The 25,379-nt window shown below is 40.9% G+C and overlaps 1 protein-coding gene across 3 annotated transcripts in view; it reads right to left on the bottom strand.

The window, feature by feature from the left end:
• The window catches only part of cdh4 (cadherin 4, type 1, R-cadherin (retinal)), a 224,005-nt gene that overhangs the window by 138,331 nt on the left and 60,295 nt on the right, over positions 1 to 25,379 (bottom strand). For 2 of the 3 annotated variants that reach the window (XM_085273226.1, XM_085273227.1), the window contains exon 3: positions 2,113 to 2,136. The exons of the other annotated variant lie outside the window; for it this stretch is intronic. In XM_085273226.1, the coding sequence (XP_085129352.1) occupies positions 2,113 to 2,136 (24 nt within the window). The remainder of the gene's footprint in view (positions 1 to 2,112; positions 2,137 to 25,379) is intronic. 3 annotated transcript variants of the gene reach the window in all.

Genomic DNA, 25,379 nt, shown 5'->3' with positions numbered 1-25,379 from the left:
AAAAACATTGATTTCTTAAGGCGAACAGGGAAATATAGCCTTGTATATTTGGCCAAGAAAAACAGATTCACGTAATATTTTTAATCCTGATACCTGAAAACACACACACACACACACACACACACACACACACACACACACACACACACACACACACACACACACACACACACACACCTAAAAGAAATTACTTGAAAGTTCCAGATTACTATATATTCTAACCTTATACAAATGTGTCTTGCTCTGGACATGACAGAGTTAAGGTGGCTTCTAGTGCAGTTTATTGGGATGAACAATTTGCACGGCTGGCAGAAAAACCATAATCAATCTGGAGATTATAGATAAAGGTACTAAAACCAGCCGAGCACAGCGTTTTCTTTTATCACAATTACACCTTGCCCTCCCGCCTCAGGTACAGCCAATTAAGTTAGAAGAGGATGTGCGAGCAGGCACTTGATGTTGAAGAGGCCTATCAGATGACTAAAAACATGCCCCACCCCTGCTAGCGACACAGGGCGAGATTGCTAAGCACAGGTAGGCACAAGGATGGAGCTCAAGTATGACTTTGCACCGCAGTTGCATGTTATGTGTTTGTGTTCATCCAAAATTACACCTATATGAAAACCACAAGTGAATGGTTTGAATGATGTATTCTTTCCTGAGTGATAAGCAATCTGCTGGCTGGCTTTCTGCTGACTGCACTTCATAAAGGTTCCAAGGGCACACAGACCTTGCCTTAAGACTGCTTCCTCTCTCTCAGCTGCTTTGGAATCCATTCATTACTTCCCTTTTACTTATTATTTTTGGGGGTGTTTCATTGTGAACTATCATTCACATTATGCGTCCACTCAGCAGTACAGAAAAGAAAAGTGTTGGTGCAGAAGAGGAAAGAACCTGTGCGTTTGTTTTAATGTAAAAGCGGCAGGGCGGTTAAGAGAGGCAGAGATGAGGTCAGCATCAAGGATTACGCTCAGAACGAATACAAATATTTACCCATTGTGACTTCTTATTCCCCGCTCTTTGTTCAGGCCTAACTGGATTGGGGGAAGAAGAAAAACAAAACAAAAGAAAAGCACCGCACGGTTGCTAGCTTGGCAATGAAAAATTGATCACACAATCTTCTCTGTGCTTCATATCATCGTCTCCTCCACCAGCAAATAGAGGTTAACCAGGCACACAAAAATAAACCTTAAGTGCTTGATCAAAACCACAACTTTGCAAGTTCTCTTCCCTCCTGCCACTTTGATGTTTCAAAGACCAGACACAGTAGTTGTATCTATATCGCGTGATGTCACTGCACGGCTTTGGCTCAACATTTTCAAGTTATAAACGATACGCTGGAGAGCAAATGCGACATGATGACTTCTTGTATTAGCGCTGTACTCACACATGTACAGCGGGAACATCTAATGAGCATAGAAAGCAATGTTAGAGAAGACAAGTGGCCGACACAGGTGACCCAAAACTGGATATAATGCCAGAAAGCGCACACACGCACACACACACACACACACACACACACACACACACACACACACACACACACACACACACACATATTTATATGAAATATAAACAAAGCTAGTACTGCAGATAGACTCAGACATTCAGCCGATTTGATAAAGAGGCGAGACATTTTACAGGAAGACATTAATAATGGCACAGCGGGGACTTCTATCCACTTCTATTTCACCTACATGGAGATGAGTTCCACTATAGCTGGAAGGACGCAAAGTAAAAAAGATGCTCCTTATTGAGCACTATTGGAGTCAAAAGGGGGTAAATTGACTAAGTAGGTCGAGGCAAAATGCATGCAGGGAAAATATGCAAAATTCAAAGTGTGATAGGCCACATGGGTCTGAGGATGCTGCTTTCATAATTGCTTTCTCTTGATGTTTCTCTCCTCGTTTCAACATTTGCTGTGACATGCAATGTGATGGAGAATAGCTTCCCAGTGATGCAAATGATGTTTATGGCTCGTCGCTCCCCCACTGAGACTAAAATCTGAGAATGGTTCCTTCCACATTAACGCAAACAGCCACTGCTCTGTCGCTGGCGGAGTCCATGCACAGATGGCTCAAAATCACGGGAGCGTGCGGCTGCAGTACTTACCACGTTCACTGGACAGGGTGGTATCTGTCAGCGAGAGAGAAAGAGAGGGAAGAAAAAGGACATGGGGAAAAGAGAGAGGAGACGATGATTAGAACATAATAGGTTTCAGTAAAAGTGGCATTGCAAAGTCACCGTTAAACAAGAGAACAAAACAGATCAATTTCTCAGGATTAATGGAAAGTCACAGGCAATAGCCGGACAGTGACATATACAGAACGTAAGGCTACTATTGGAGAAAATTTGCTGTCACAACTGCGTAGTCTCTCACATTTGTCTCTGTCTATTATCCAGGCGGCACCATTTACCCAGAATACAGTTTGTTTTCTTTCTTATACCTCTTGTCATTGCCTCAAGCAGTGGGATTCATCACTATCTTCAAATGCTTGTTGTGATGTTTATGTTGTTCTTGTGTTCACTCAATGAAACACGGGGAAATTACAGAACACTGAATATTCACATTACACACATTTACGCAATGTCATTGTGGGCAATGTTTATTCAGACGCTGGCACCTGGTGACAGATAGACTAGAAACAGCCATGGAGTCTCCCGTTGTTTTTCCTCACAGTTGTCTCCCCTCCTGGTGTCCTCAAGCGGGGTTTCTTAGTGAGATTTGATCGCCAAAGCTCAAATTTGCATTCCTGGCTTACAATTTTAATTTGGAGAGCCTTAAAGCTGAATATTCTGAGATACAACTGGTTACTTCATTCCAGCTTTAAGGACATCTCACACACAATGACTAATATTATCTATCTGTACAAAGAATAAAAAGAAAGAAACAAGAATGGGAGAATAGTAAAAGTTGCAGCTTTTGGAAAGACAAGGCGCAACTTTTACAGCAACCTTCATTAACCATTCATCAACCCGTTAGAGAATACATATTTTTCCCTCAATCAAAAATGCACGGACCAGCCTAAAGGCCTTTATTACAAAAGCCTAAGGTAGATCTATGTTGTCACATCTCCCTAAAGGATCATTTGAAATCAAATGTGAACCTCCCCCAGTGCAAAAAACAAAAATGCCCAGACAACATACTTCCTATAATGATGGCGCCATATTAAACAGTAGGACACAACATACGGTACAGGGCTCACATCCTAAATGTAATCACCTCTTGAAACCTGCCAGGATGCATTTTTCACACTTAGTCTAAACCAGCTGTTGAATGCAGCTGTTATTTAATGTCTTCCAAAGTACAATTTATTGCAATTTGTTCCCATTTTTAACATGAAACCTTGAAATGATGTACAAAGCTGTAATGTATACAGCTTAAGCATATGAGATAAAATATTTTCTTCTGGTCCTTCACTCCATTAGTAATTTACAAGGAATGAGGTCTGGAAAGTATGAGAGCCTATAGGTTTGTTCAACTGCTGAATATACTTGGAGCTGTTCGGCAGTAGTGTGTCTGCTAAATTATTAAAACACGAAACACACTGATGAAGTTACAATTTCTCGTGTGTGTGTGTTTGTTTTTTTTAAATGTATGTATTTTTGTGTGTTTTCAGTGAGACTGTAACACTAACATGTTAGCTTTGGTTTTGCTTCATATGATCACAATACACAGATGCCAATGGGCTATGCTTTCTTCCTCTTTCACATCTCTCCATAAATCCATTCAAGTCCATCTAAAATCTCTGCAACTTTTTGACATGTTTACAAAAAAAGAAAAAAAAAAAGCCACATCAATATCTAAATGAGAGCTTTGCTTGTAGACGCTCTGACTGTCTCCATTCCCTTTCTCCATGTATAAAGGCACCCTACTCCATCCCAACAGAACTTCGCTTCGCACATGTTCAATTATTCATCTCCCTCTGTCAAGAATTCAGCCTTGCTAGCACTTGCCAGTATCCCCCACAAATTGGCAGGCAGTCTCATATTTGGCATATGGTGCAGAGCAGTGCTGCTTTTCCTTCCGTCTTCAGTTGGCCTGCTAGCACTCCCTAGGAGCAGAGTAATACACACTGGCGTACACACACGTGTACAGTCACAATGATGCACCGTGTCTGTCAGTTTTGTGAGACAACCTGCCCCACTGTGCTGTTGGGGATTTGCCCACAACGTCTTTGCAACAGGTTTCAAGGTTTTCAGCAAAAGTACAACGGCAGCGATTTCTTCCTGGAGACTTCAACATGCATTCCATTCGCGGCTCCGCAAAACTACACAACTGTTCTCACTCGATCGCTTTACAGACTGAAGCTGAGAACGCCAGATTGCTGAGATCGCCAAACTGTGCATTTCAATAACGCAACAGTTAATTGTTGGTCGGGAAGATGTTAATCAACCATGTTTGCAACAAGTTTTCCCTGAGAAGAGTATCATAGCCGGGCAGATTAGCTCAAAACACTTGGCAGAATTGAATACCTAGGTGTGTTTTGTGTGGGACTTTTCCAACAACGGCTCAGTATCTCACAGTGCAAAACAATCATTCTGGCTGAATTCCAGAATAAGTTTCTGTAATGTCACCGTGCTTGGAGAGAACAGAGCTTCTCTTTTAACTAACACCTGCGCCTATTCTATCAAGAAAAAAAATACGCATGCGCATTATTAGTAAGATTTCAACAGTACTTTACAACCTGCTTAGATTGTGCATCTACTGTAACTGGTTATGTGCACACTACCTTGTATACTAGCACCATGTTATTCACAGCAAAATGAAAACTATATACGAGTTTTACCTTGTGTGATTGCGACAGATCGATTCATGTTGTCTTCTTTTGTCACTTGCTAGCAATTAAATATAGACCATCTTAATAGAAAATATAAAGTAATTTGTAGTATGGACTGAAAAATACAGTCACGTTCACAATCTAAAATAAGTTCTTTGGTTTTCTTATCTCCAATAGCTTGAACGTACACTGCCTGAAGGCTGTGTCTAGCTAAGCTGATGCGCCAAATGTTGTGACAATAATTTAGACATGCCAGCATGGTTTTAAATTTTTTGTCCTTTGTTAAATGCCAGTAGTTAGGCACTGACTAAATGGTAAATAAATACCAGGAAAAGACTATTTTTCTACCAGGGCTCTTTTTTGATTTCAAAAACAGAAATACAGCAGCAGCACGGTGCATATGCGGTCGTTCACAGTGACGATCTTGTGCTGTGTCACATTTGCCCTCCAGCAAATAAATTCAAATGTGTCACTAACGCATTGCTCTGCCTGTATTCTTTTCTGCGTTTCTACGGGGTTTTTTTGTGTGTGTTTTTTTAAACTTATGCAACACATTTGACCTAGCTCTTTATGAATCTCACTGTGGCTGTGAAAAGAATTCATCAAAGCAAGCGATAATGCAAACTCCCACATATTACAAAAATTCACCCAAAAGGTCGGAGTTACACATTCCCTTTATCAGCGACATAAAGAAAACATTTTGAAGCCGCACAAAAAAAAAAAAAAAAATCTAATTACACTGGCATTGCCTGTTTGATAACCTCTCCGCACTAGTCTGCAAAAGTCTTGTTTTTAAGGTTAGCATGTGTGATGCTTTTTCTGTGGAAAAAATGGCTTTAATTCTCAGGTACACTGATCAGTCTAAAAGAATGACGACGACAGGTTAATTACCTTTTATGTTTAGAGTTACAAATAGCACGGCTGTAAGCCTTAAAAAAGATGCAACGACATACTTAAAGGCAGTCATCGGGTTCACAGCATCTCAATGTGTCAAATCACACACACACGCATACCCAGACACCTTCTATATGACTGACTGTGAATGGATGCAAGCATAACTGTTTGCATGCAGATGCATCCTTATGCCAAATCTTCTTGTTGCAGTGGTGATGACTAATAACCGGAGAGCAATTGCAGCTAATAAATAATACATTTAAGAGTCTAATCAAATTCAACAAATGAATATGTCTAGAAAACTATTAATCAGAGTGCAAACGTGTATTTACAAATATAACACTGGCACAAACAATCAATTATTCATAAAGTGAATGCTGCATAAGTGGGCTTCTTCCCGGGTGAGATGCTGCCATAATTGGAGTGGGACTACAGGAGTGCTGGATGTGTGCGCGCGTCTTTATGTGTGTACATGCGGGAGCATGTGTGCTAATGTGTATCAGCAAGTTAACACACAAACACACACTCAAACACTTCTCCCCATGCGCCAAAGTTCCCCCAAACATGACAAGAGCAGGCAGAGTCGGCTCATTAATGCCTAATGAGTTGTCTGATTAGTGCTGAATATAAAAGCCTTATTGTCAAGCACTGTATGTTTATTTTGATTAATTATTGTACTGAAGTGACTGAATGGAAGCATAACGACATGGAGCATTAACATTTTGTGGTAATAGGGCCTTTGTGGAGACTGTAGCTGTATTTTCAACTCTCAGTGCAGCGCATAAAGCATTGCTACCACCTAAAGAGGTTTTATTGTAAACTAACAGATATACAGGGTTATATTACATTCATACATTAAACTCCTGCCAGCAGATACTTATCCCCGGTAATGGCCAGCAGCTTGTCTCCACACAGGTGGTTACACAAGAAAGGGTAAGTCTTCGTACGTGTTTGTTTGTGATTCTTCTCTCGTTTGTTCTCAAAATAATGAGAAAATGTTCATAATAAATCAACGCGGATTTAGAGAAGCTGTGCAAAACTCTTGCTTCGCTGGATGTGTGTGGCTGTTGACAGAGATTAGTATTAAAGTATCCTTGACAGCCAAGGGTATTGTAAGCAGCACCAATCAATAATTTCAACTAGGAATCAAATGAGTATGTGTAATAGTCAAGGAGTCCTTTATAGCAACCAGCACACAGGGAATCATTACCTGACTCTGCTCTGTCCCTTAATAGTCTCGCATCTGGCTGTATGCCCTCCAACGTTCTTGCTTTGATGCACTGTCGCCACACTTGAGCATAATTTCGGCAGCTGTCTTCGGCAAAACTGCTGTAATAATGGGACTACCCGCCTAATACACAGACAAGGAAAGTTAGCTAATAGGAAACACTTGATGATATCAAACAAATGCTAATGTGGGTCTGTCTGTTGAACACGTAAGCGACCATTTGCTAACATGTTTGCTCTATCAGCTTTTCAGGTCATAATGCCAGGGTTTAAAGACTGAAGCACTTTTGGCAAACTTCTTGTAGAGCAAAAAGGACTTACAGGGTTATCATATAATGTATCTTTGGGTTTTTGTGGCTTGTTGATTACTATTGCTTTGAGAAGTGATTCATGTTCAAGCTCAGTTTTATTTGTAGTCTTTTGCTTCAGATGGCGTTAGCTCTCTTCCATTGTGTCCAAGTCTCATTTTTGTTGTGTCCATCAGTCTGGTGTTACCCCCCCCACAACAACTGATTATTTTATTTATCTTTGAAGGTAGGAAACGTCAGGGTGGGCACGGTCAAAGCAACAAACAAAACATTCTAGAAACATCCTAGAAAGGAAACACAGCTAACTCCATACTAATAGCTTTACTGTTGGTATAGCTATCTGTATTTTTGTCTTTCTTGTTCCACTGTTTAGTTTTGTCAAGTTAATCTTGTCTCCCTATTCAGTTGTGTTTCTCTTCCTGTTTTACTTTGGTGATTGTCTTGTGTTTAGTACAACTTCCTCTCGAGTCTTTATATTTGTTTCCCTCAGCTGTGTTCCCACCTGTTTCCTCTCTACTTGTTACATTGTATTACTTTGTCACATATTCCCTTGGGGTTGTCTGTTTCCTTGTTCCATGTTTCCCCAGAGATTCCAAGTTTTTGAATTGTTTACTCCTGATCAGCTACCTTTCGTACAGTTCAGCATTAAAGCTGCCCTTTAAGTTTATGTTCTGTCTCCCCCAGGCCTGAATTTGAATCCTGCCACACAGCCATAGTTTGACAATATCATGTCGTCCATGATTTTACATCTTGTCATATCAATGATACAGCGATGCTTCACATCTAGCTCCCCTACTGCACAACAATAAGGCAAGCCCTGGCATGTCTGAGAGTGAGAGCCACATTTCAGCCTACAATAATGTTTTCATAAAAAGTAAGCTACTCCAACAACCTCTAACACAAACACAATACTTTGTAAAATATGCAAGAAAATTATTCCCACTAGAGATGAAAACAGCAAACTCGTTTCACCAATTGAAGCAAAAATGCACCATCAAGCACAACCAGGCTCACTGAGCATCGCTGGCTACACTCCATATTAATAGAAAAGCAAACGGTGGATTGAAATAACTGATGTGGTTACATGGTGGAAAGGAAGTAGTTGAAGCAACTTGTTAAAATACTTAACCCAAGACACACTATGCCCCACTCTATCGTTTAATAGTTGACGTATTTGCCCCGTATACAAATTCCCTTTGGATCGAGAATGGGTGAAGACATAGATAAGCTATGACAGTCAACCTTTGTTGGTTAGGTTTGTAAACCTTTCTTTAATGAAAGTAGTGCAACGGGCAGTTAAATTAACAAATTGAATAAAATGTTTAATTCTTCACCTGTAAATTTTACTTATAGAAGTCTTTATACAACTATAAGTTTTATAAAATTATACTTTTATAAAACTTGTAATGAAAAGGCAAGAAATGCTCAAATTTAAAATAGAGGTGACAACTGTAACAAAAGAAAATCTCGTTTTTGAAGGTGTAAGTGTGTGTAACGAGACATGACTCCCTGTGGTTTATCAAAAAAAAAACACAAATGCTGATATTTCAGCCTGATGTCACAGATTAGCAGAATGTTAGCTGAGTGCTATTGTTTGTGAATCAAGCTTACGAAAGCTCTCGGGGCTTTGGTGACAACATGTGTTTTGCAGACTGGCAATAAATCTGTATGTATGGCTGCAGGAGATGGGATGATTAATAAGTCTGGAACAACCAAGAGAGTTACTTTTTCTCACCAGGTGTGACCGCACTCTTTCAGTTAAAATAAGAAAGAATGAATGTTAAGGATTAGTGTTGTTCACTTGCATTCAACAAATAGAACATAGAAAAAAAAAGGTTTTCAATTGAAGTAGTATTTTTTCTCTGTATTGGATCTAATGCAGCACTCCTAAGAACAATTTTCACTGATCCACTGACCACATCCAGATATAAAAATAAATGCATTAATCCCAAAATGTTATTAATGGTAGAAAATTTGTGTCTGCTTTTGAATAAGTCCTCTTTTCTCTCTCATGATCTGCCTCTTTCTCTTTCTGCTGCCCTCCTGTCCGTGAGCAGAATGCTATTGGTATTGTCAGAGGAGGGACTGTATTGCTTGGCCTGTTGCTCTGTACACATTTTAAATCAGAGGTAATGGGGCACTTCAGGAGACTGCTGTTTCACACACCCAACTGCCAATACACTGTAATCACTAAAGGCCCCTTTTCTTCAAAGATAACCATTGGTTACGTGCGCTGCACTCAAAACTACAAAGCTGCACTGGGGATACATTGACAATAACTTAGTGAACTGACAAGCACCAGGCCTGAGTGAGATCACAACCTGTAACACACATTACGCGTCATTGCTAACTAATGTATCTGCACTAATCTTTTCTACCACATCGTCTACAATAAAAAGCTCCAGAGAGACTGAGAGTATTTCTATAGAGATGCCAGAATCTAAGTGTGCCAAATCAGAAGTGCCTGTCACGAGCTCGACTACTACATTCCTCATCCTCATACCTCAAACATGGCAAAAGTTACGAATAATGAGGTGAGTGTATGTGCCATTAATCCATGCATGTGGAAAGCTTGGGTTTAGCATGCTCTGCTATTGACTCTGTACAGTATGATGTAAACGAGGGGTTGCACCGTAACCCAGGAGGTAAACAAATATGTATGTATGTCATGCAGTGATACTCCAGGAGTATCAGTATAAATATGGAACAAGAACTGAGTAAACAGTGTTACAATAAATAATTAAAAAAGATTTCATTAAAAAAAGTAACTGAAAAAGTAAAAAAAAAAAGTACATCCGCAGTAGGAGTACTAACAAAATGAAACAAACATTCCTCCTTTACAAATGTTTAGCCTGTTTAGCCTTGGTGATATTTCCCACCTGGCCAGCAATCAACCTCAGAAGCCAGATGAGTCTTGTAGTGCAGAGTGCATGCATTAATGTATGCTGCGTGCTGTTACATCCTAAATATAAAATGGATCAGGTTTGTATCAAAGGTATTTGTACATTCTTCAGCTAACAATAAACCACTTTCCCCTGGAGGATAAATGCATTAAATGGGGTGACTCAACCTTAATGTTAATGCACTGCTAGCAGCCCATTAATTGCTCTAGCCCAGTGGGTGGTTTCATATCAGCATGTAAACATCTCCTGTGTGAGGACGTTTGGCATTTGTGGGTACACGCTGGCTTGCATTTATTTTTGACATCCAAACTGTTCATATTTGTCCAGTCAAAGCCAGCCATTTCAACTTCTGCCTGAAAATTAATCCAAATGAATATGCATGTCTGATGCTCACTCATACACACTGGGCTACGGTGAATCACATTGCGCTTTGCACGGTTTTCTCTATTTCCTCGGCAGATGCAGACACAGAGGCAAAAGAAGGGGGAGTGGGTGCAGGGGTCCCTACTGTGATGAACTGGTGCTGACACAGCCAGATGTTTAGTTAATATGCAGAGCCCCAATGTGGGATGATGGGAGGAGTTGACATGCGCTTCAGGGGCTTTAGGCAGCCAAGTGCTCTTCTGTAGCCGGCTTGTATCTCTGCTGGGAATGTGTGTGTATGCTTATCACATACAATTTGCATTTAGCTGAGTGTGTGCATTTATGTATAGCTCTGTGTTTTAATGCAAACGTTTGGCAATTCGGAACACAATAATCACTCCACGTGTGCATGCATGCTTTCCCTTTTCACAGTGGCACACTGAGCATATGTCTGAAACAAAGTCTCTTGTCACAGCTTCCTCTCAGTGAACTGTGTCAGAGCTGGAGGGCAATTGACTGCGCTCACACAGAGGCGAGCAGAGCTCGCACACAAGCACACACTGCTGTCTGAGTGTTTCCACGAGCCCGCAGAGTCTGACGCTGCTGTTTGGTGGAAACCAATGGAAGAGCCGCAAACATAATGAAGTAAGAAGCAGCACTGAAGAAGCAATCAGCCACATTTTGTTGATGCCATCTAATTACCAATCATCGACATCAACAGCCTGTCATCATCATCATCATCATCATTACTGATTTTCATCAGCATCATCTTTGTTGCCATTTCCCTGAAGCCTCTACGGACCTCTTGTAGTAAGGACGGAGTCAGTGACACAATGACAAGCAACTGGGTGCAATGGCATTAAACGTGTTGTAAAATACACACACACACACTTGGAGCTGAAGAAGCAGGGAAGTGCAAAGACACTCTTTCTCCCTCTCATTTTCTCTGGCTCCACTCTATGTCTCACCGTCCTCCTCTATCGACACTAATCTAATTTCCAAGTAACCTGAATTAAATAAGCGGGTGTCATTAAGACCAGTGAAGGATGGCCGAGGGCCTGGGGAGATCAAGAGTTGGAGCTGGGGAGGATAAGAAGGTGCTTAGTTACACCTTGTAGATCCACAGAGTCTGTGAAGTTGATGAAAGGGTAAAAAAAGCAGATGCCGACAACCTTTCTGCTTTTCCCCCCTTACTTCTCCCTCCTTCCATTGTAATCACATGCTCTACATATTGGGAAATTAATATATTATTTAGATCCTCAACTGTTATGATGAGAGATAAGACAGAAATTACCCCTCGGCAGCAGCCGAGCAGTCTTTTTCCATTTTTTTTTAAGATTATTACTTCTTCCCTGAAACCCCATTTAACCATTAAGCCAACACTGCTTTCCACTCACCAAGCAACCAACCCACCTCACATACCCATCATATCCTCTGCTTTCTATTGACAACTAGCAGCTGGCAAGCACTGTGAAGTATTTCACATCCACCTAGGACTCATCCTCGCAGTTATATCTGTCCAATGTGTGACTACTGGGACTACAGCTAAAGACTGCCATCAATCCCTTAGGTGTGTTTTTGATGATCCCCACATGGGAATACTTCACTGCTAGCGTTAGCTAACCTGCCGCACTATTTTAACAATCTCCCCTGGGTCTGTTAGAGCTCTATTACAAGTCTGCTGAAGGAGCTGCACAATACATTACGAGATGCGTGCCGACATGTACACACTGCTCTTTCAAAGTGCTGCTAGAGTGGATCTGAAACAGGTTGTTTGGCTTTGTCTCACAAGTATTTAGCAAAACAATAAGCACTGCAATGGACAGTTTAAAGAAGTGAGTCTGTGAGTTCAGCCTCTTTATGGCTGTAAAGAATCTTTGCTCTTCAGAGAGAACAAAATGTGCAAGTTGTTTACTGCAAGGAGATAATGATTTAAGACATTTCTTATATTGGAATCCAGGGTCACTGCCAATTGTAACAGTGGGGCTGGCTTTGATTTTACAGTGTGAGTCATCAAGATATGGGCCCAGTTGTACTGTAGCAGGAACCACAACAAATGGTTGATTTTTAATTTAGTTTAATTGTGTTTAGTTTTATTGTGTGATGGCTGTGTGCAAGGTGTAGTGAAAAATGTTAGAGGTCTGTAGCTGGCATAAAAATAGCAGTCACGTTTGAAAACAACTCTGTCCTGACCAATAACTAGGCTCCTGATTCCAAGGATTTATCAGGCAGGATAAAGTCTTGAAGTTACCTACTAAGTGGAAACTTCCAAGAAAGGTGGTTGTGAGTACTTTGGCAGGTGTTCACAGAGATCAGCCACACTGAATCCCCCTGCTGCATTGTGCTGTTAAAAAAAAAAGTTCTGGCTTCCACAATACCTCAAAAGGTGTCCAGGGACAACCTTTAGAAGCAAGCACTAAAGGTTATTAGATGGGGCGTATAAGGACTGGACTGGTTTATCCAGCTCAACACACAGATTTGTCATTGCACCGAGATTTTGTTTAGTTTGGATTAAACACATTGCCCATCCTTTCACCATTACCATGAAAGGATGTGCATGGTTTAAAATGAGAACGACAAAGAAAACATGATTCATCAGACCAGCAGCCCTTGCTTCTGGTTCCAGTTCAGACAGCCGTGCCTGTAGCTAATTTAAGAAGTGGACACGGGTCAGCAAGGGCACAAAACTAGCTGGCAGGAATTTGGTCCCTTACACTGATGTTTGAAGGCACGTATTCTGACACGTTTTTGCATTAAGGCAACCTAAAGACTTTTAGTAATGTGTGACAGTTGCCAGAATTTCCTCCCAACATATAACATTAAGCCTTAGGCACTCATTTGCCTTTCACCAGTTTACTGGCTGTCCTTTGTTGGACTGATTTTGAAAGGTACTAATCAGAGTATACTGAGAAAGTGTCTAGCCAACACAACTTGACTCTTGTCAAAGTCGCTCAGACAAAGTCACTCTATTCATATCTGCCCTGCTCTTATGACTGCCTGTTTATCCTGCTTTTAACACATCAGCTTCAAGAGCTGACTGCTCACACGTTGCCTAATACATTCAAAAAGTCTCAGGTACCTTACAAACGAGATAATAAATATTATTTACATTGCCCACTGATTTTATAAACTTTTGACTTGTAAGATATAGACTTGGGAGACTACCACAGCTGGTCTGTAAACTGGTCCATTAGAGGACTGGTGAGAGGATTTTGACAGGTGGAAGCTTTTTTTGAGAGAGAAAAAAAAACAGGTGGAAAGATTGTGAACTTGCACTAACCACTCTATTTCTCATCGACCTGTGTACTCTTGTAAAAAAATGGTCTCTAAACATCATGGCTTAATCACTGATACCATTCATGATTTCTCAAATCTTGTTTTGTTGTAATGATCTAAAATACTTAAGTGTGTAACTGTAAAATGCTATTGAATAGAAAGAGTAATGAGTTTATTTCTGTAGTTCTCGAAAAGCATGGAAAAAATGAATGACCACAAAATTCTGAGCTTTTGCACTTAAAGGTTTCAAGCGGGTCTATAGTGACTTGCTTTAGGTACACCTCACTGTTTTTGGCTAGAGTTCAAGGAAAATGGTAGCATGCAGTTAACCCTGATAGAGTTGGGCGGGGGTGGGGAGGGGAATAAACTTGCTTCTGGAAAGTGAGACAGTGGGAAGGTCAACCAGAGCACTTAGATAAGTGAAAGCACTAAGTGGACAGAGAACTCATTTCAAACCCCTCTTGTAAAGGACTACGGTAGCACTTAAGGGTATTTGCTTTTTAGCACTTTCTGTGGCTTCCCCACCTGTCTCAAGTGTGTTTGTGTGTGTGTGTGTGTGTGTGTGTGTGTGTGTGTGTGTGTGTGTGTGTGTGTGTGTGTGTGTGTGTGTGTGCGCGTGCAGTTGCAGTGATGCTATATGGAACTCATTCGGATAACATCTTAACTGAATGTTTAAAGGACAAAGCTCTGAAAGACCCCATCACATGTACATTCTGATCCAGTCAAATACGAACATACCAACTTTTTACAAAAGAGAATAATCCTCAATCCTCTCCTTTCTCTTCCTCCATGACTGCATTATGTCCTGTAAATGTAAATGTAATGTTAGTGGCTTTCTTCTTCTGCTGTAGTGCGAGTATTAAGTTTGGGTACACAGCACTTAAGGCAGCTCTTGTTTTTTATGGTATTTATGTTTTCAGTGTGTCCACATTCTGTCCAACTGAGTGAGATTTACAAGTTGATCCACCTCATCAGCTAACTTTTAATTTGCTTCGGTTCACTTTTCCCTTCATAGGTTTTTCCTCAGATTGGGTGAACGACATATTCAGCAGCCAACAGCAGGTCTGTGATGATTCTGTCCCACTGACATGTGATCACTCTTCTCATTTTTTCCCCCTTTCTCTTTTGTTCTCAGAGTACCTGCTCCTTTATTTACCGCTCAGTGACTCAGGCGTGTTCCATATGTGCAGTATTTGCATTTTTATATGATTGCAATTGACTTGAAAAACAAACACAATAAAAGTACAATGCAATTATGCCCTCAACTAAAGCTCGCACAGGGGGCGGAAGGTTACATTTGTGCGTCAAGCTGTCATTTGTCTGCATTACCTCAGTGAGAGGTGCTTTTCAATAAAACCACCCTCTGTGGAGAGACGCAGGAAAGCAGTAAAATTCCATCATCTCCACAGTTTAGTCTTGTACACCGCCAATAAACAGCAATTTGATCGTTTCCAACACAACAGCAAAAACCAGCCCACTATTTTGCCACCACAGAAATACAGTTGTCATCATGCAGAGCAGAGTGACACTGCCATCCCCTCAGATAAATATCAAAAAGTCCGACTTTTTCTTTACAAATCTCTCTCACTGATGCACACCGTGTAGAACAGGTGCGCAATTATCCCGCCCCTCTGAGAATTTTTTTGGGAAGATCTGACTTTTGCTTTTTTGTGTGTGTGTGTGCTTGGGAGGGACATCAAAGATAAAAAGCACCCAAGCGAATATGAGAAAAAGTTTGTCTGCTCCCATGTCTATTTACCTCTGCTGCTCTACATTTCAGAAATCATCGAGCAGACTGCAGCGCAGAGGCACTGCGGCGCTGCTTCAGTAGCCACAAGTGTGAAATCCTCTATTTATTCTTTAAAGTTTGAGCCATGCAAACTTTAATCATTTTGCTTTCTATGTCTGGGAATGAATTAGCAGTTGTGCAGGGCTGTGTAATTTTTCTTCAGCTTGCTTGCTAGTTGTACTCGCGCATTCGAGCATCAACGCAGGACAAACGAAGGGAGACAAACAACAGTTCCAGCCCATCTAATAACACAGGGGCTTATCAGCCGCCTCTGCCTCCCCTAATTTTCATCAGTTTTGACAAGCCCATTAAATGAATCTGGGACCAAAAATAAACATGTTTGTGTTGAGCTGAAGTGACAGGCAGTGATCACACCTCCCAATGTTGTAGAGATAGCTACAACAACTTTTAATTAAAAATGCGGCCCCCGTGCACAACAGCCTGGACATGATAAACAAGACATTTGCCTCCAGCACAGAAACTCGTGCAAGGATAGCAGGACAGAGTGTGATCCAACACGCAGCGCATCGCTGGTGCTGATCATTAACAAAGAAGCTGGAATATTGCGGTAGATTCATGGTGTGAGGGTTGGCAGGAAGCTTACAAAGCAACCCTTTTCTCTAATTCTGCTCTAACATCATTGAGTTTGATAATCCTACACCTTGAATGCGTTATCTGTAAAGGACTGAATTCACAATAATCGGGTTTTCTATCTTATGCTTCAACAGTGAGTAACTTCACATTCATCATCAATTATTAAAAGGCACAACTGTATCTTTTTTGCCACAATTGTGACATGTCATGTTTGAAGACTTTTAGTGTCTTATCTTAAACAGGCCCCATGGGAAACACTCTTCAAATTCAAACACAATGGACGAGCAGCCTTTAGAATCCTCGGGGGGACAGCCCCGGACAATACGGCTGCAGCAAAAGCAATGTCAGCACTCAGGTCCATTGATGGCCAACACCTATTTTTCTCAGGATGACATCTTTATCGGTGGGCATTGTCATCCGCAGGAAAAACACCCGCCTGTCAGCAGTACAAAAATCAGTTTCCATGACAACGCCGGTCTCCAAACTTCCAAGTCATTTCTGTCACGGAGGCTGACAGAAGGTGAGCTATCATTACTTTTTTTTTTTTTGCCTTCTCCATCTTGCTTGTGCTGCTTTTAGTTCGACTTATTTGCCTCCCGTTGAGTTGTCTTGTAGTATTACTGCCCCTATCACTCTTCTCAAGCTCTTTCTCCGCCTCTCTCTCATTTTCCTTTCTTTGATACCTATTTATTTCCCAAAGCCGCACCCCTGGGTTCAGATGGGAAACATAAGAGAAGAGATAAAGAGACTGAAATCCAGTTTACTGCAAGTTAAGTTTCTATTTTTCCAAAGGCATGAAGCAGGATCACGACTTTAGATTTTGCCTCTGTGTTCGCGCAGTCTGTAATGAATACAGTAGTTGTTATGCAAACGCTCTCTTCTGCACTGTACTGGACATCCTCTGGACTCCCTGAGATGTTTTGGAGAGGTCCATAACATCATTTCTCTTCATCTGTTTGCCAGGGGTCCCTCCTACTCACCAAAGAAAAACAAAATACCTGGAAAGAAAAAAGTTTCAGTGCAAAAAAGATATGAAAAAGAGGGTGACATTGGGAGGCGGGGTGGAGCAGGAAGGGAGTTGAAGATCCTTAGGCAAATATTCTGTTTTTTTTTCGTCTATCCTTATTTGCCCTGCTCTGAGCAAATGTCAAGCTTTGCTGGGAGCTGGCAGGAACAGCTTATTATAAAATTTTGAACCTGAAGCATCTTGCCTCTTCTGTGTCAAAATGCACTAGAAGCAAAATATAGGGAATAAGCTGGTGTCTTGATATGCGTCCAGGGCCATAAGCGCAGTTGAGTTTTTGCCACATCAGTCCACATGACTGTGAGCAGAGTAGAGGCTGTTGTCCAGTACCAAAACCTGCAATTACATTTACTTGTGTCTTGTAGGATGAAATGAATCATTACCACTGCAGCATGGAAGAACACAATCTGGCCTACTCCCAGCTATTCCCCTATGGGGACTGATTTGTGATCGCATCTGAAGATAGACTGTGCATTCAATCAACAATGCAGCTTTCAGCCTTTCAAGCCACCCTGCTGAAAGGCTTGAGGTATACAAGAGATCAATAGAGATAAATTAATTACCATGCTGCCAAATGGGAAGTCTGTGTGGCCTGAGTTTCTATAGAAACACAAAACTACATGACAGGCCACACTGAGCAACTGATTTTGAGGTTTATATGTGAACCGTTGCTACAAAAGAGGTCCCGGAGTTGCCCGTGGCGCGCCCTGATGATTTGCTGAACCAATGACATTAACAAATACCCACTGGTTTGATGCAGATGAGCAGCTGTTTCCATGGGAGACATACATGAAGTTTTTCTGCAGCTTGTATACTGCAGTTGGTCGACTGAGATAATGCCTGCATGCCAGAGAGCTTTGTGTCCCACTGATGTGAGTTCAGCCCATACAGATTCATGACGTGAAAACCATTATGACGAAAAGTGTACGAAAAAGAAGAGAACAACAGGCAGACACAGTGAGCTACTCTAGCACTTATTGCAACCACCCACTCCCCTTTAGCTTTGACCAAAGTGAGTCCGCAGCAGGGCCGGACTGCAAGCGTATTTCCTCCTGGCACGCTCATCTATAAAGAGCAGCAATATGCCGGCTGCCCAGCCTGCCTGGGGGCTACATTTGCTACAACACTAATATCATAGAAGCAACCAATGAATTCCTAAAGAGTACAATCAGGGGGGAAACAACCCTTGCCACTGACATCACCCTGGCACTTGCCTCCCTTCCTGCTTCTTACACAAGCAATATTCCAAGTTGTTGTTTTGTTTCCATCAAATTTTCCATTAAAAGTGACATTTCATCTAAATCAAGCCCTTGGGGTGGGAACCCAGACAAAAACTAAAGGAGGTGAAGGATGGGGGAATTCTCAAGTACAGTTACACGCACAGCAGTTGTGTGCACACAGCCTGGTGTGTATACCTCCAGCACCTGACTGACTCCATAATCATGGGGAGTGCTATTATTTCTAGCCATCAGAGCAACATCAAAGCAATTACATGTGTCTCTGCATTCAGTGTGGTTATTAAAGCAAACAGCACAGTCATTTATCTGAGATGTGTAAACATCCCAGCTTTCTCTCCCTCTCTGGTTCCTCATATGCTACTGGCTTCACACCACTGAAAAAACTGCACAACTGTCCTACAGCAAGGTGGGTGTATGTGTGTTTAGGGGGGGGGGGTACTGAGTTACTTCAATGAGGCTCACAAGACATTTGAAATAGCTTCCAGTCTGCACTCCGTGCATATGAATCATTGTTCAGTTGTCACATTGCCAGTGGAGCAAGAGACTGAAAGAGACACCAAAGAAGAGAGGAAATGAGTGTAGGCAAGGAGGTACGGGAATAGAATGAGTAACTGCTCTTGACCAAACACTCTACTTCTAGGAGGACTGAGTCTGGGAAATATTAGTTCCCTCAGGCACTGGTTTGCACAGTTCACTGGGACTTATCGAGGTCTGGGGTCTTTTGACAGTCAAGAACACCCTGGACTCCCTTGAAGACTTCACCACAGTTTCTACCAGAAATGAAAAACTCAAGACATGATATCAATAGTATATGGATAGCCACACACTTCAAAAAAGTCAAAGCCAGTCTGGCCTTGAAGTGTAGTAGCTGCAAGTGTCAGCTTGTGCCAGTTCTTAACATTTGGTGAGAACCTGCAATATATAAACAACTGATGAAATAGGCAAGAAAAGTGGTCACTGCACTCTCCAGGTAAAGAAATATTATCCTAACAAATGCAGCTTTGTGGCAATCAGTTTGACTCATTTGTGTCTATCATCGCACATGCATTTCTTCTCAAGGTCTGTCTGTCAGGAATGTGCCACAGCATGCGCTGGACAAGAGCAATGTGAACACACTGTGGATTTATCACTGGTAGGCTTACATTTGCACGTACATTCACATATTTGGACACTGTGTGGTCTGAAATTCCTTAAAAAACAAATTTTTGACCCATGTCAGGAAAATGAAGCGTTCAAGGGACACATTTACATTCTATTCAGATGGGAAAACAGCAATTGAAAACCACTGAGTGTTGTCTAAATCTGTTTTGGTCCCTAAATCTGCATGGCTCTTCTGATGTTTGCAATATTTGTAGGTGGATAAAGTGAAATGCGGGCTTAACTTGACCTTTTTCTGGGAAACAAAAGCTCGTTGGAACTTGAAATTGGGTTATGGCAGACATAAGATTCAACCAAGAGTTAAAAAGTGTCCAATAAAAGTGAAATAATGAGCTGAAAACCACTTTACTGCACCATAAAGCTGATTTAGGTGATAAATTTCCCTGATTCTCATCAGTGCAAAGGATATCCGTCACATACGTTTACTGGCCACTTTACTAGGTATACCTATTCAACTGCTCATTTATACAAATGTTTACTCAACCATTCAACTGACAGTATGTTATTGCATTTAGGCATGACACGGTTAAGGCGACCTGCTGAAGTCAAAACAGAGCATCGGAATGAGTACTTTTTTAAGGGACATTAAGTGACTTTAAACATTTCACAAATGGCTGATCTGCTGGGATTTTCCCCACAACCATCTGTAGGGTTTATCGAGAATATTTAGAAAAAGAGAAAATTTCCAATGAGCGGAAATTCTCTGGGAGAAAATGTCTTGTTGATACCAGAGGTTAGAGGACAATTCTCAGAGTACGGTCAGAATTTGGTGTAAACAACATAAAAGCATGAAAGTCATCCTGCCTTGGTTCAATAGTTCAGACTGCTTGTGGTGTAATAGTGTAGGGGGTATTATCTAGCTACATTTCAGGACCCTTAGTACCATTTGAGCATTTTATTTTTTTTTTAAACACCAGTCTACCTGTGTATTGCTGCTGACTGTCTCCATTCCTTTATGACCACAGTGTACCCATCTTCTGATGTCTGCTGCCAGCAAGATGATGTGTGCTATCATAAAGCTCAGACCATCTCAGACTGGTTCCTTGAACACACTGTAAAATCTAATTAGTTCCCAGAGCTTAAAAACATTATGCAAACTCATTGCCTTAAACAAAAAGGAAGTAAAGCTTACTTAAAACAATTAAGTTAGGCAACTTATTCATTATGGGTACACTGTACAATCCAATTAGTTCCCAGAACTCATTGCCTCAAAAAAAAAAAAAAAAAAAAAAAATCTAAGCAAAGCGTACTTAAGATGACCAAGTTATCTTCGGTTTCCCAGTCCAGGCATTACAGCCTGAATGACTGTCATGGATTTAGGTGATCCAAATGTAAGTGTGTGATGAAAGTCTTTAGCATTGTCCCAAGTGATGCAGTGTTGGAGATGCAATGGCCTGCATGTGACATTCTTCACTGAACAAATCATCTGTGACGGAGGACTCGTTTCTCCTGGTGTCCTGAAAGGAAACAATCATATTCTTTAAAACACAAAATTGTAATCAAGCTACATTATTACACTGTTGCCAAAAAATACTATAAATGTGATAAAAACAATTATGTCACCCACCCATCCATTTTCCTCCACCTATCCGCAGCCAAGTCGCAGTGGCAGCAACCTAAGAGAGAATCCCAGACTCCCTCTCCCCAGCCACCCCCTCCTGCTTATCCAAAGGAACTCCAGCATGTCCAGGCTCTGCTCCGGGGCCTCCTCCACAAGGGACATGCCTAAACCACCTTAACTTGCTCCTTTTGATGTGAAGGAGTAGCAGCTCTACTATGAGCCCCTCTTGAATGACTGAATTTCTCACCCTCTCTCTAAGGGAGAGGCCAGCCACGCTTCGGAGAAAGCTCATTTTTGGCACTTGTATTTGCAATCTCGTTCTTTCAATCACTATTTATGACTTAGGTCCATAGGCAAGGCTACGGATGTAGATCCACCAGTAAATTGACATCTTCACTTTTACTCAGCTTCCTCTTCACCATGACGAATTGGTACAGCGTCCACATGACTCCAGCTGAGGCTCCAATCTGTCAATTTCTCGTTCCCCTCTCAGTTCACTCCTGTCCACGATCCTAAGATATCGAAACTCCTCCACTTGGGGCAGCAATTCGTTCCTGACACAGAGTGGGCACTCCACCCTTTTCAGGTTGAGGACCATGGTCACAGATTTGAAGGTGCTGATTCTTGTTCCCGCCACTTCACACTTGGCTGTGAACTGCTCCATTGAGAGATGGAGGCCACCACATGATGGCAAACCAAGCCCGATAGGACTCCTCCTTCAGCTTGATGGCTCTTTTTAGGCCTTACCACCACAACAGGCACCAACCACCTTGCGACCAGAGTTCCTTGCAGCAGGTGTAAAATATTGTCCATTCTGACTCAATGTCCCCCACAACTCTCAGAATGCTGTCGAACTGGGAGTCAGATTTTTTGAACTAGGGCCTCTACCAGGGGTCCCCAATGCACCCTAAACGCCTGGGTGTGCCAGGTCCATCTGGCATCCTCCCCCAGCACCTGATCCAACTCACCACAATGTCGTGATCAGATGATACCTCAGCTCCTTTCTTCATCCAAGTGTGCAGAACATACAGTCACAGAGAGCCCAAGCTTTTTAATGAGGTCAGTATCCCTCAACTTCACGCACCAACTCTTTTAAGAAATGTAGACCAAATTATTGTTGTTTGTATATACTTATACAGCATGTCCTTTATAATTTCCTGGAGTCTACACCAAGCCCTACTGGAATTCCTTCAAGGACAACAGCATAGTGCAGTCTAATAACAGAAGACAGGAAAAGATCAGTAAAGAAACACTTTCCCCAAGCCAAAGCAGAAATCAAACGAGAATTAAAACAGGTTGGTCTAAAGTATGATTAAACTTCCGCATGATTAATATAAATGGCACTGAAGATCACTAATATATTGGAAAACCAAAATAGTTACCACTCAGTTGACATCTTTCTGTCCAACAGCTCCTTTTCTAGACTTGCAAGAATTTGATGTAATGTGGGGAGTGATGGTAGAGAGCCCCAAAGAAATCTCAAAGAAACAGTCTAATGGCAATTCTATAAACTCAGAAAATCTCTGAAAAAGTAAAAGACAAGGAGACAGAAAATGAACAGCTAATTATTTAGTAGCTGATTTGATTTTTAATGGCTGTGCAATCACTATAGCTTAATACTTAGAAAGTCAATGTACATCTCATACAACCAAATTAGACTAACGTATACAGTACTTATGAATAAAAATAAATAATAATAAAATAATAATAAAAATGTTTCCAGTGATTCAATGTGGACTTCTACCTGTTTTCAGAAGGCTAAATTACTTTATTTTCAGCTAAAACAACCTAGATTTTAAACACTTAAAATGCCACTAATCTAATTTAAGGATTTTTGTTTTAATTTGGCTTTGACTTTCACAACAAAACTTGTATCAAAGTACAATTTTTAATAAAATAAATAATAATATGACTACTATTATTTAAAATGCATTGAAATAGAAATGTTGGTTGGTTAAGTGTGAAAACAGCTTGCTTATGTTGCTAAAAAAAAATGGCTACATTTGACATTAACAGATGCCACAGATGTTCAAAATCAGCCACAACTGTACCAACCAACAACAGTAAATTTCACTGAAAAGGTTTTTTAAAGCATTGGTGATAAGAAAGCTAGGCTAACACTAGCTAGCTAGCAAGCTCACAAACCTGGTGTTAAACCGAAGAAGGCACAAAAACAGTTTGCATAAGAGTAAACAATTTACTCACCAAATCAGCGTGCCATGCCAACAATAACCACTTTAGCTGAAGCTTCTCCAACTGCAGCCAGGTTTGCTCAAACTATTCCAGAAAGACCAGTACTAGAGGCAGGCAGATCGATCCAAATAACGATAGTATCGATAAAAACTCAGGTATTGGTATTGTTTCGATGCTAGTGTGGGTCGATACTTTGTTTCCAACAGTGACTATAGAAAACTTTCTTTTGGTTTCTGTCCTCCACGTGCACTATGTAGCACACTGAATTGTGTGAAATAACAGTTTAATTTTCTTTTTTTTGTAAAATGAAAAAATATACCTCAAACATCGGTTATGAAAATGATGACTGTCATGTCTGTTTTATTTACAGCCCACTGCACATTTAAACAACATACCTTGTGACAGAGACAGACAGACATTTAAATTTCAGGTCTCCAGAAAAAGCAAAAAACAGTTTCACAATGCTGAAAGCTGTGTTTTTTATTGTGTTAACTCATTATTGTAGAATCACAGTGATTGAGTGATCATTAAAATGTGTTCAGAATTTGAAAGCCTATGATGATTCATGTAATAAGTCACGATACACTGCTCCTACTTTAGGTGCATTTATAGGTTAAAAACATCAGTATCAGTATTGGCATCTGCAATACTGGCCCAAATGTTGTTTTTTTTAAATCTAATTAATAATAATTAATGGTGTAATAATAATTGATTAACTAATTAATAATTTTAGTTGTACCCATATGCACAGCTGGGTGATTTATTGGTGTGTTTTATATAGATGATATACAAAATTCCAACAGTAATATAATCTGTAAGATAATGAAGTAAAATATAAAATATAGCGAAGCAGAAATACAGAGAGGCACAAACGGGAGCCAAAAGCTCAGGTAATGCAAGCTACTTGTGAGTTGTAAACTCTTTAAGTACAGAATAGAGTAAATGTACTTAATTACATTCCCACACTAAAAAGCCAAATTTCCAGCTTACTTAGTTTTTCTATTTTAAGCCGACTCTAATAATCAGCTTTTTGAACAAAAAATACTGGTAACTTGTGCTGAATGCTATAATAACAAGTTGATAAAAACTAAGTTCAGTCTACTTAATATTCTTTATTAAGCACAAAATTAGGTTTTACAGTGCATCCAAATGGGTTCACTGTCCTCAGACGGCCTCAGCAGTCAGCAGATCTCAATCCAACAGAGCACCTTTGGGATGCGGTGGAACGGGAGATTCTCCTCATGGATGTGCAGCCGACAAACCTGCAGCAACTGTTTGATGCTATCAAGCCAATATGGACCAAACTCTGAGGAATATTCACAGCACCCTGTTGAATCAATGCTATGAAGAACTGAGGCAGCTCTGTAGAAAACCATGACTCAGCCCGGCACTTGTTCTTGTGTCATTAAAATGAAATCCATCCAGATAAAAAAGCCTCACAATTTGTGTGGTTTAAGTGGTTTGTATCCTTTATGGGAGTGAATCACTGTGTTGTGCAACCATTTCTGTGACAAATACAAGAGGTGGCAGCACTATATCACTACATCCGCTTGGAACATTCTGGCTTTGTAAAACAAAGCAAACTTTGGTTTACCTCACCGCAAACTCTATATATCTCAGAAACCACATAGAGACTGTGTTAAGAACCACCGGGGCAGTCGTTTACACATGTGCCGTGACCTTTACCTTCCACCTTAATGAGATTTCCATTGATTCACTTTCCCTGAGAAAATAAATCAATCAGAAACGCTATCAAAAAATTGACACACCACCAGTGAACGCATCGACGGTTACGTCTTCAATGAGTCAATTGCAGGTACTATGCAACATCACGTAAACAGCCAGGTTATTGTGTTTGCTGATGAATGGGTGTGCGTGTGCATGACTCTTTAAATGCTGTTTCCACGTGTGCTCTCCCAGGTGAGATCGTGTGCCAGAGAGGAGAGCGGAAGGGTGAACTTTTCACCTGTCATGGTCAAATTAGCCCAATCTTCGCACGGTTCATTAGAGTTTGGTTGGGTTACAAGCCCGGGATGAGCAAAATCAATAGGAGTCCAAGTCACGTCAATG

The sequence above is a fragment of the Mchenga conophoros genome, linkage group LG5, assembly GCF_057382185.1.
Source record: "Mchenga conophoros isolate Kocher_MC1m ecotype Shallow Benthic linkage group LG5, M_conophoros_male_GT1.1, whole genome shotgun sequence".
NCBI lineage: Eukaryota > Metazoa > Chordata > Actinopteri > Cichliformes > Cichlidae > Mchenga > Mchenga conophoros.
Note: the sequence above shows the minus strand (reverse complement) of the source record. Positions and strands in the feature narration are given on the sequence as shown.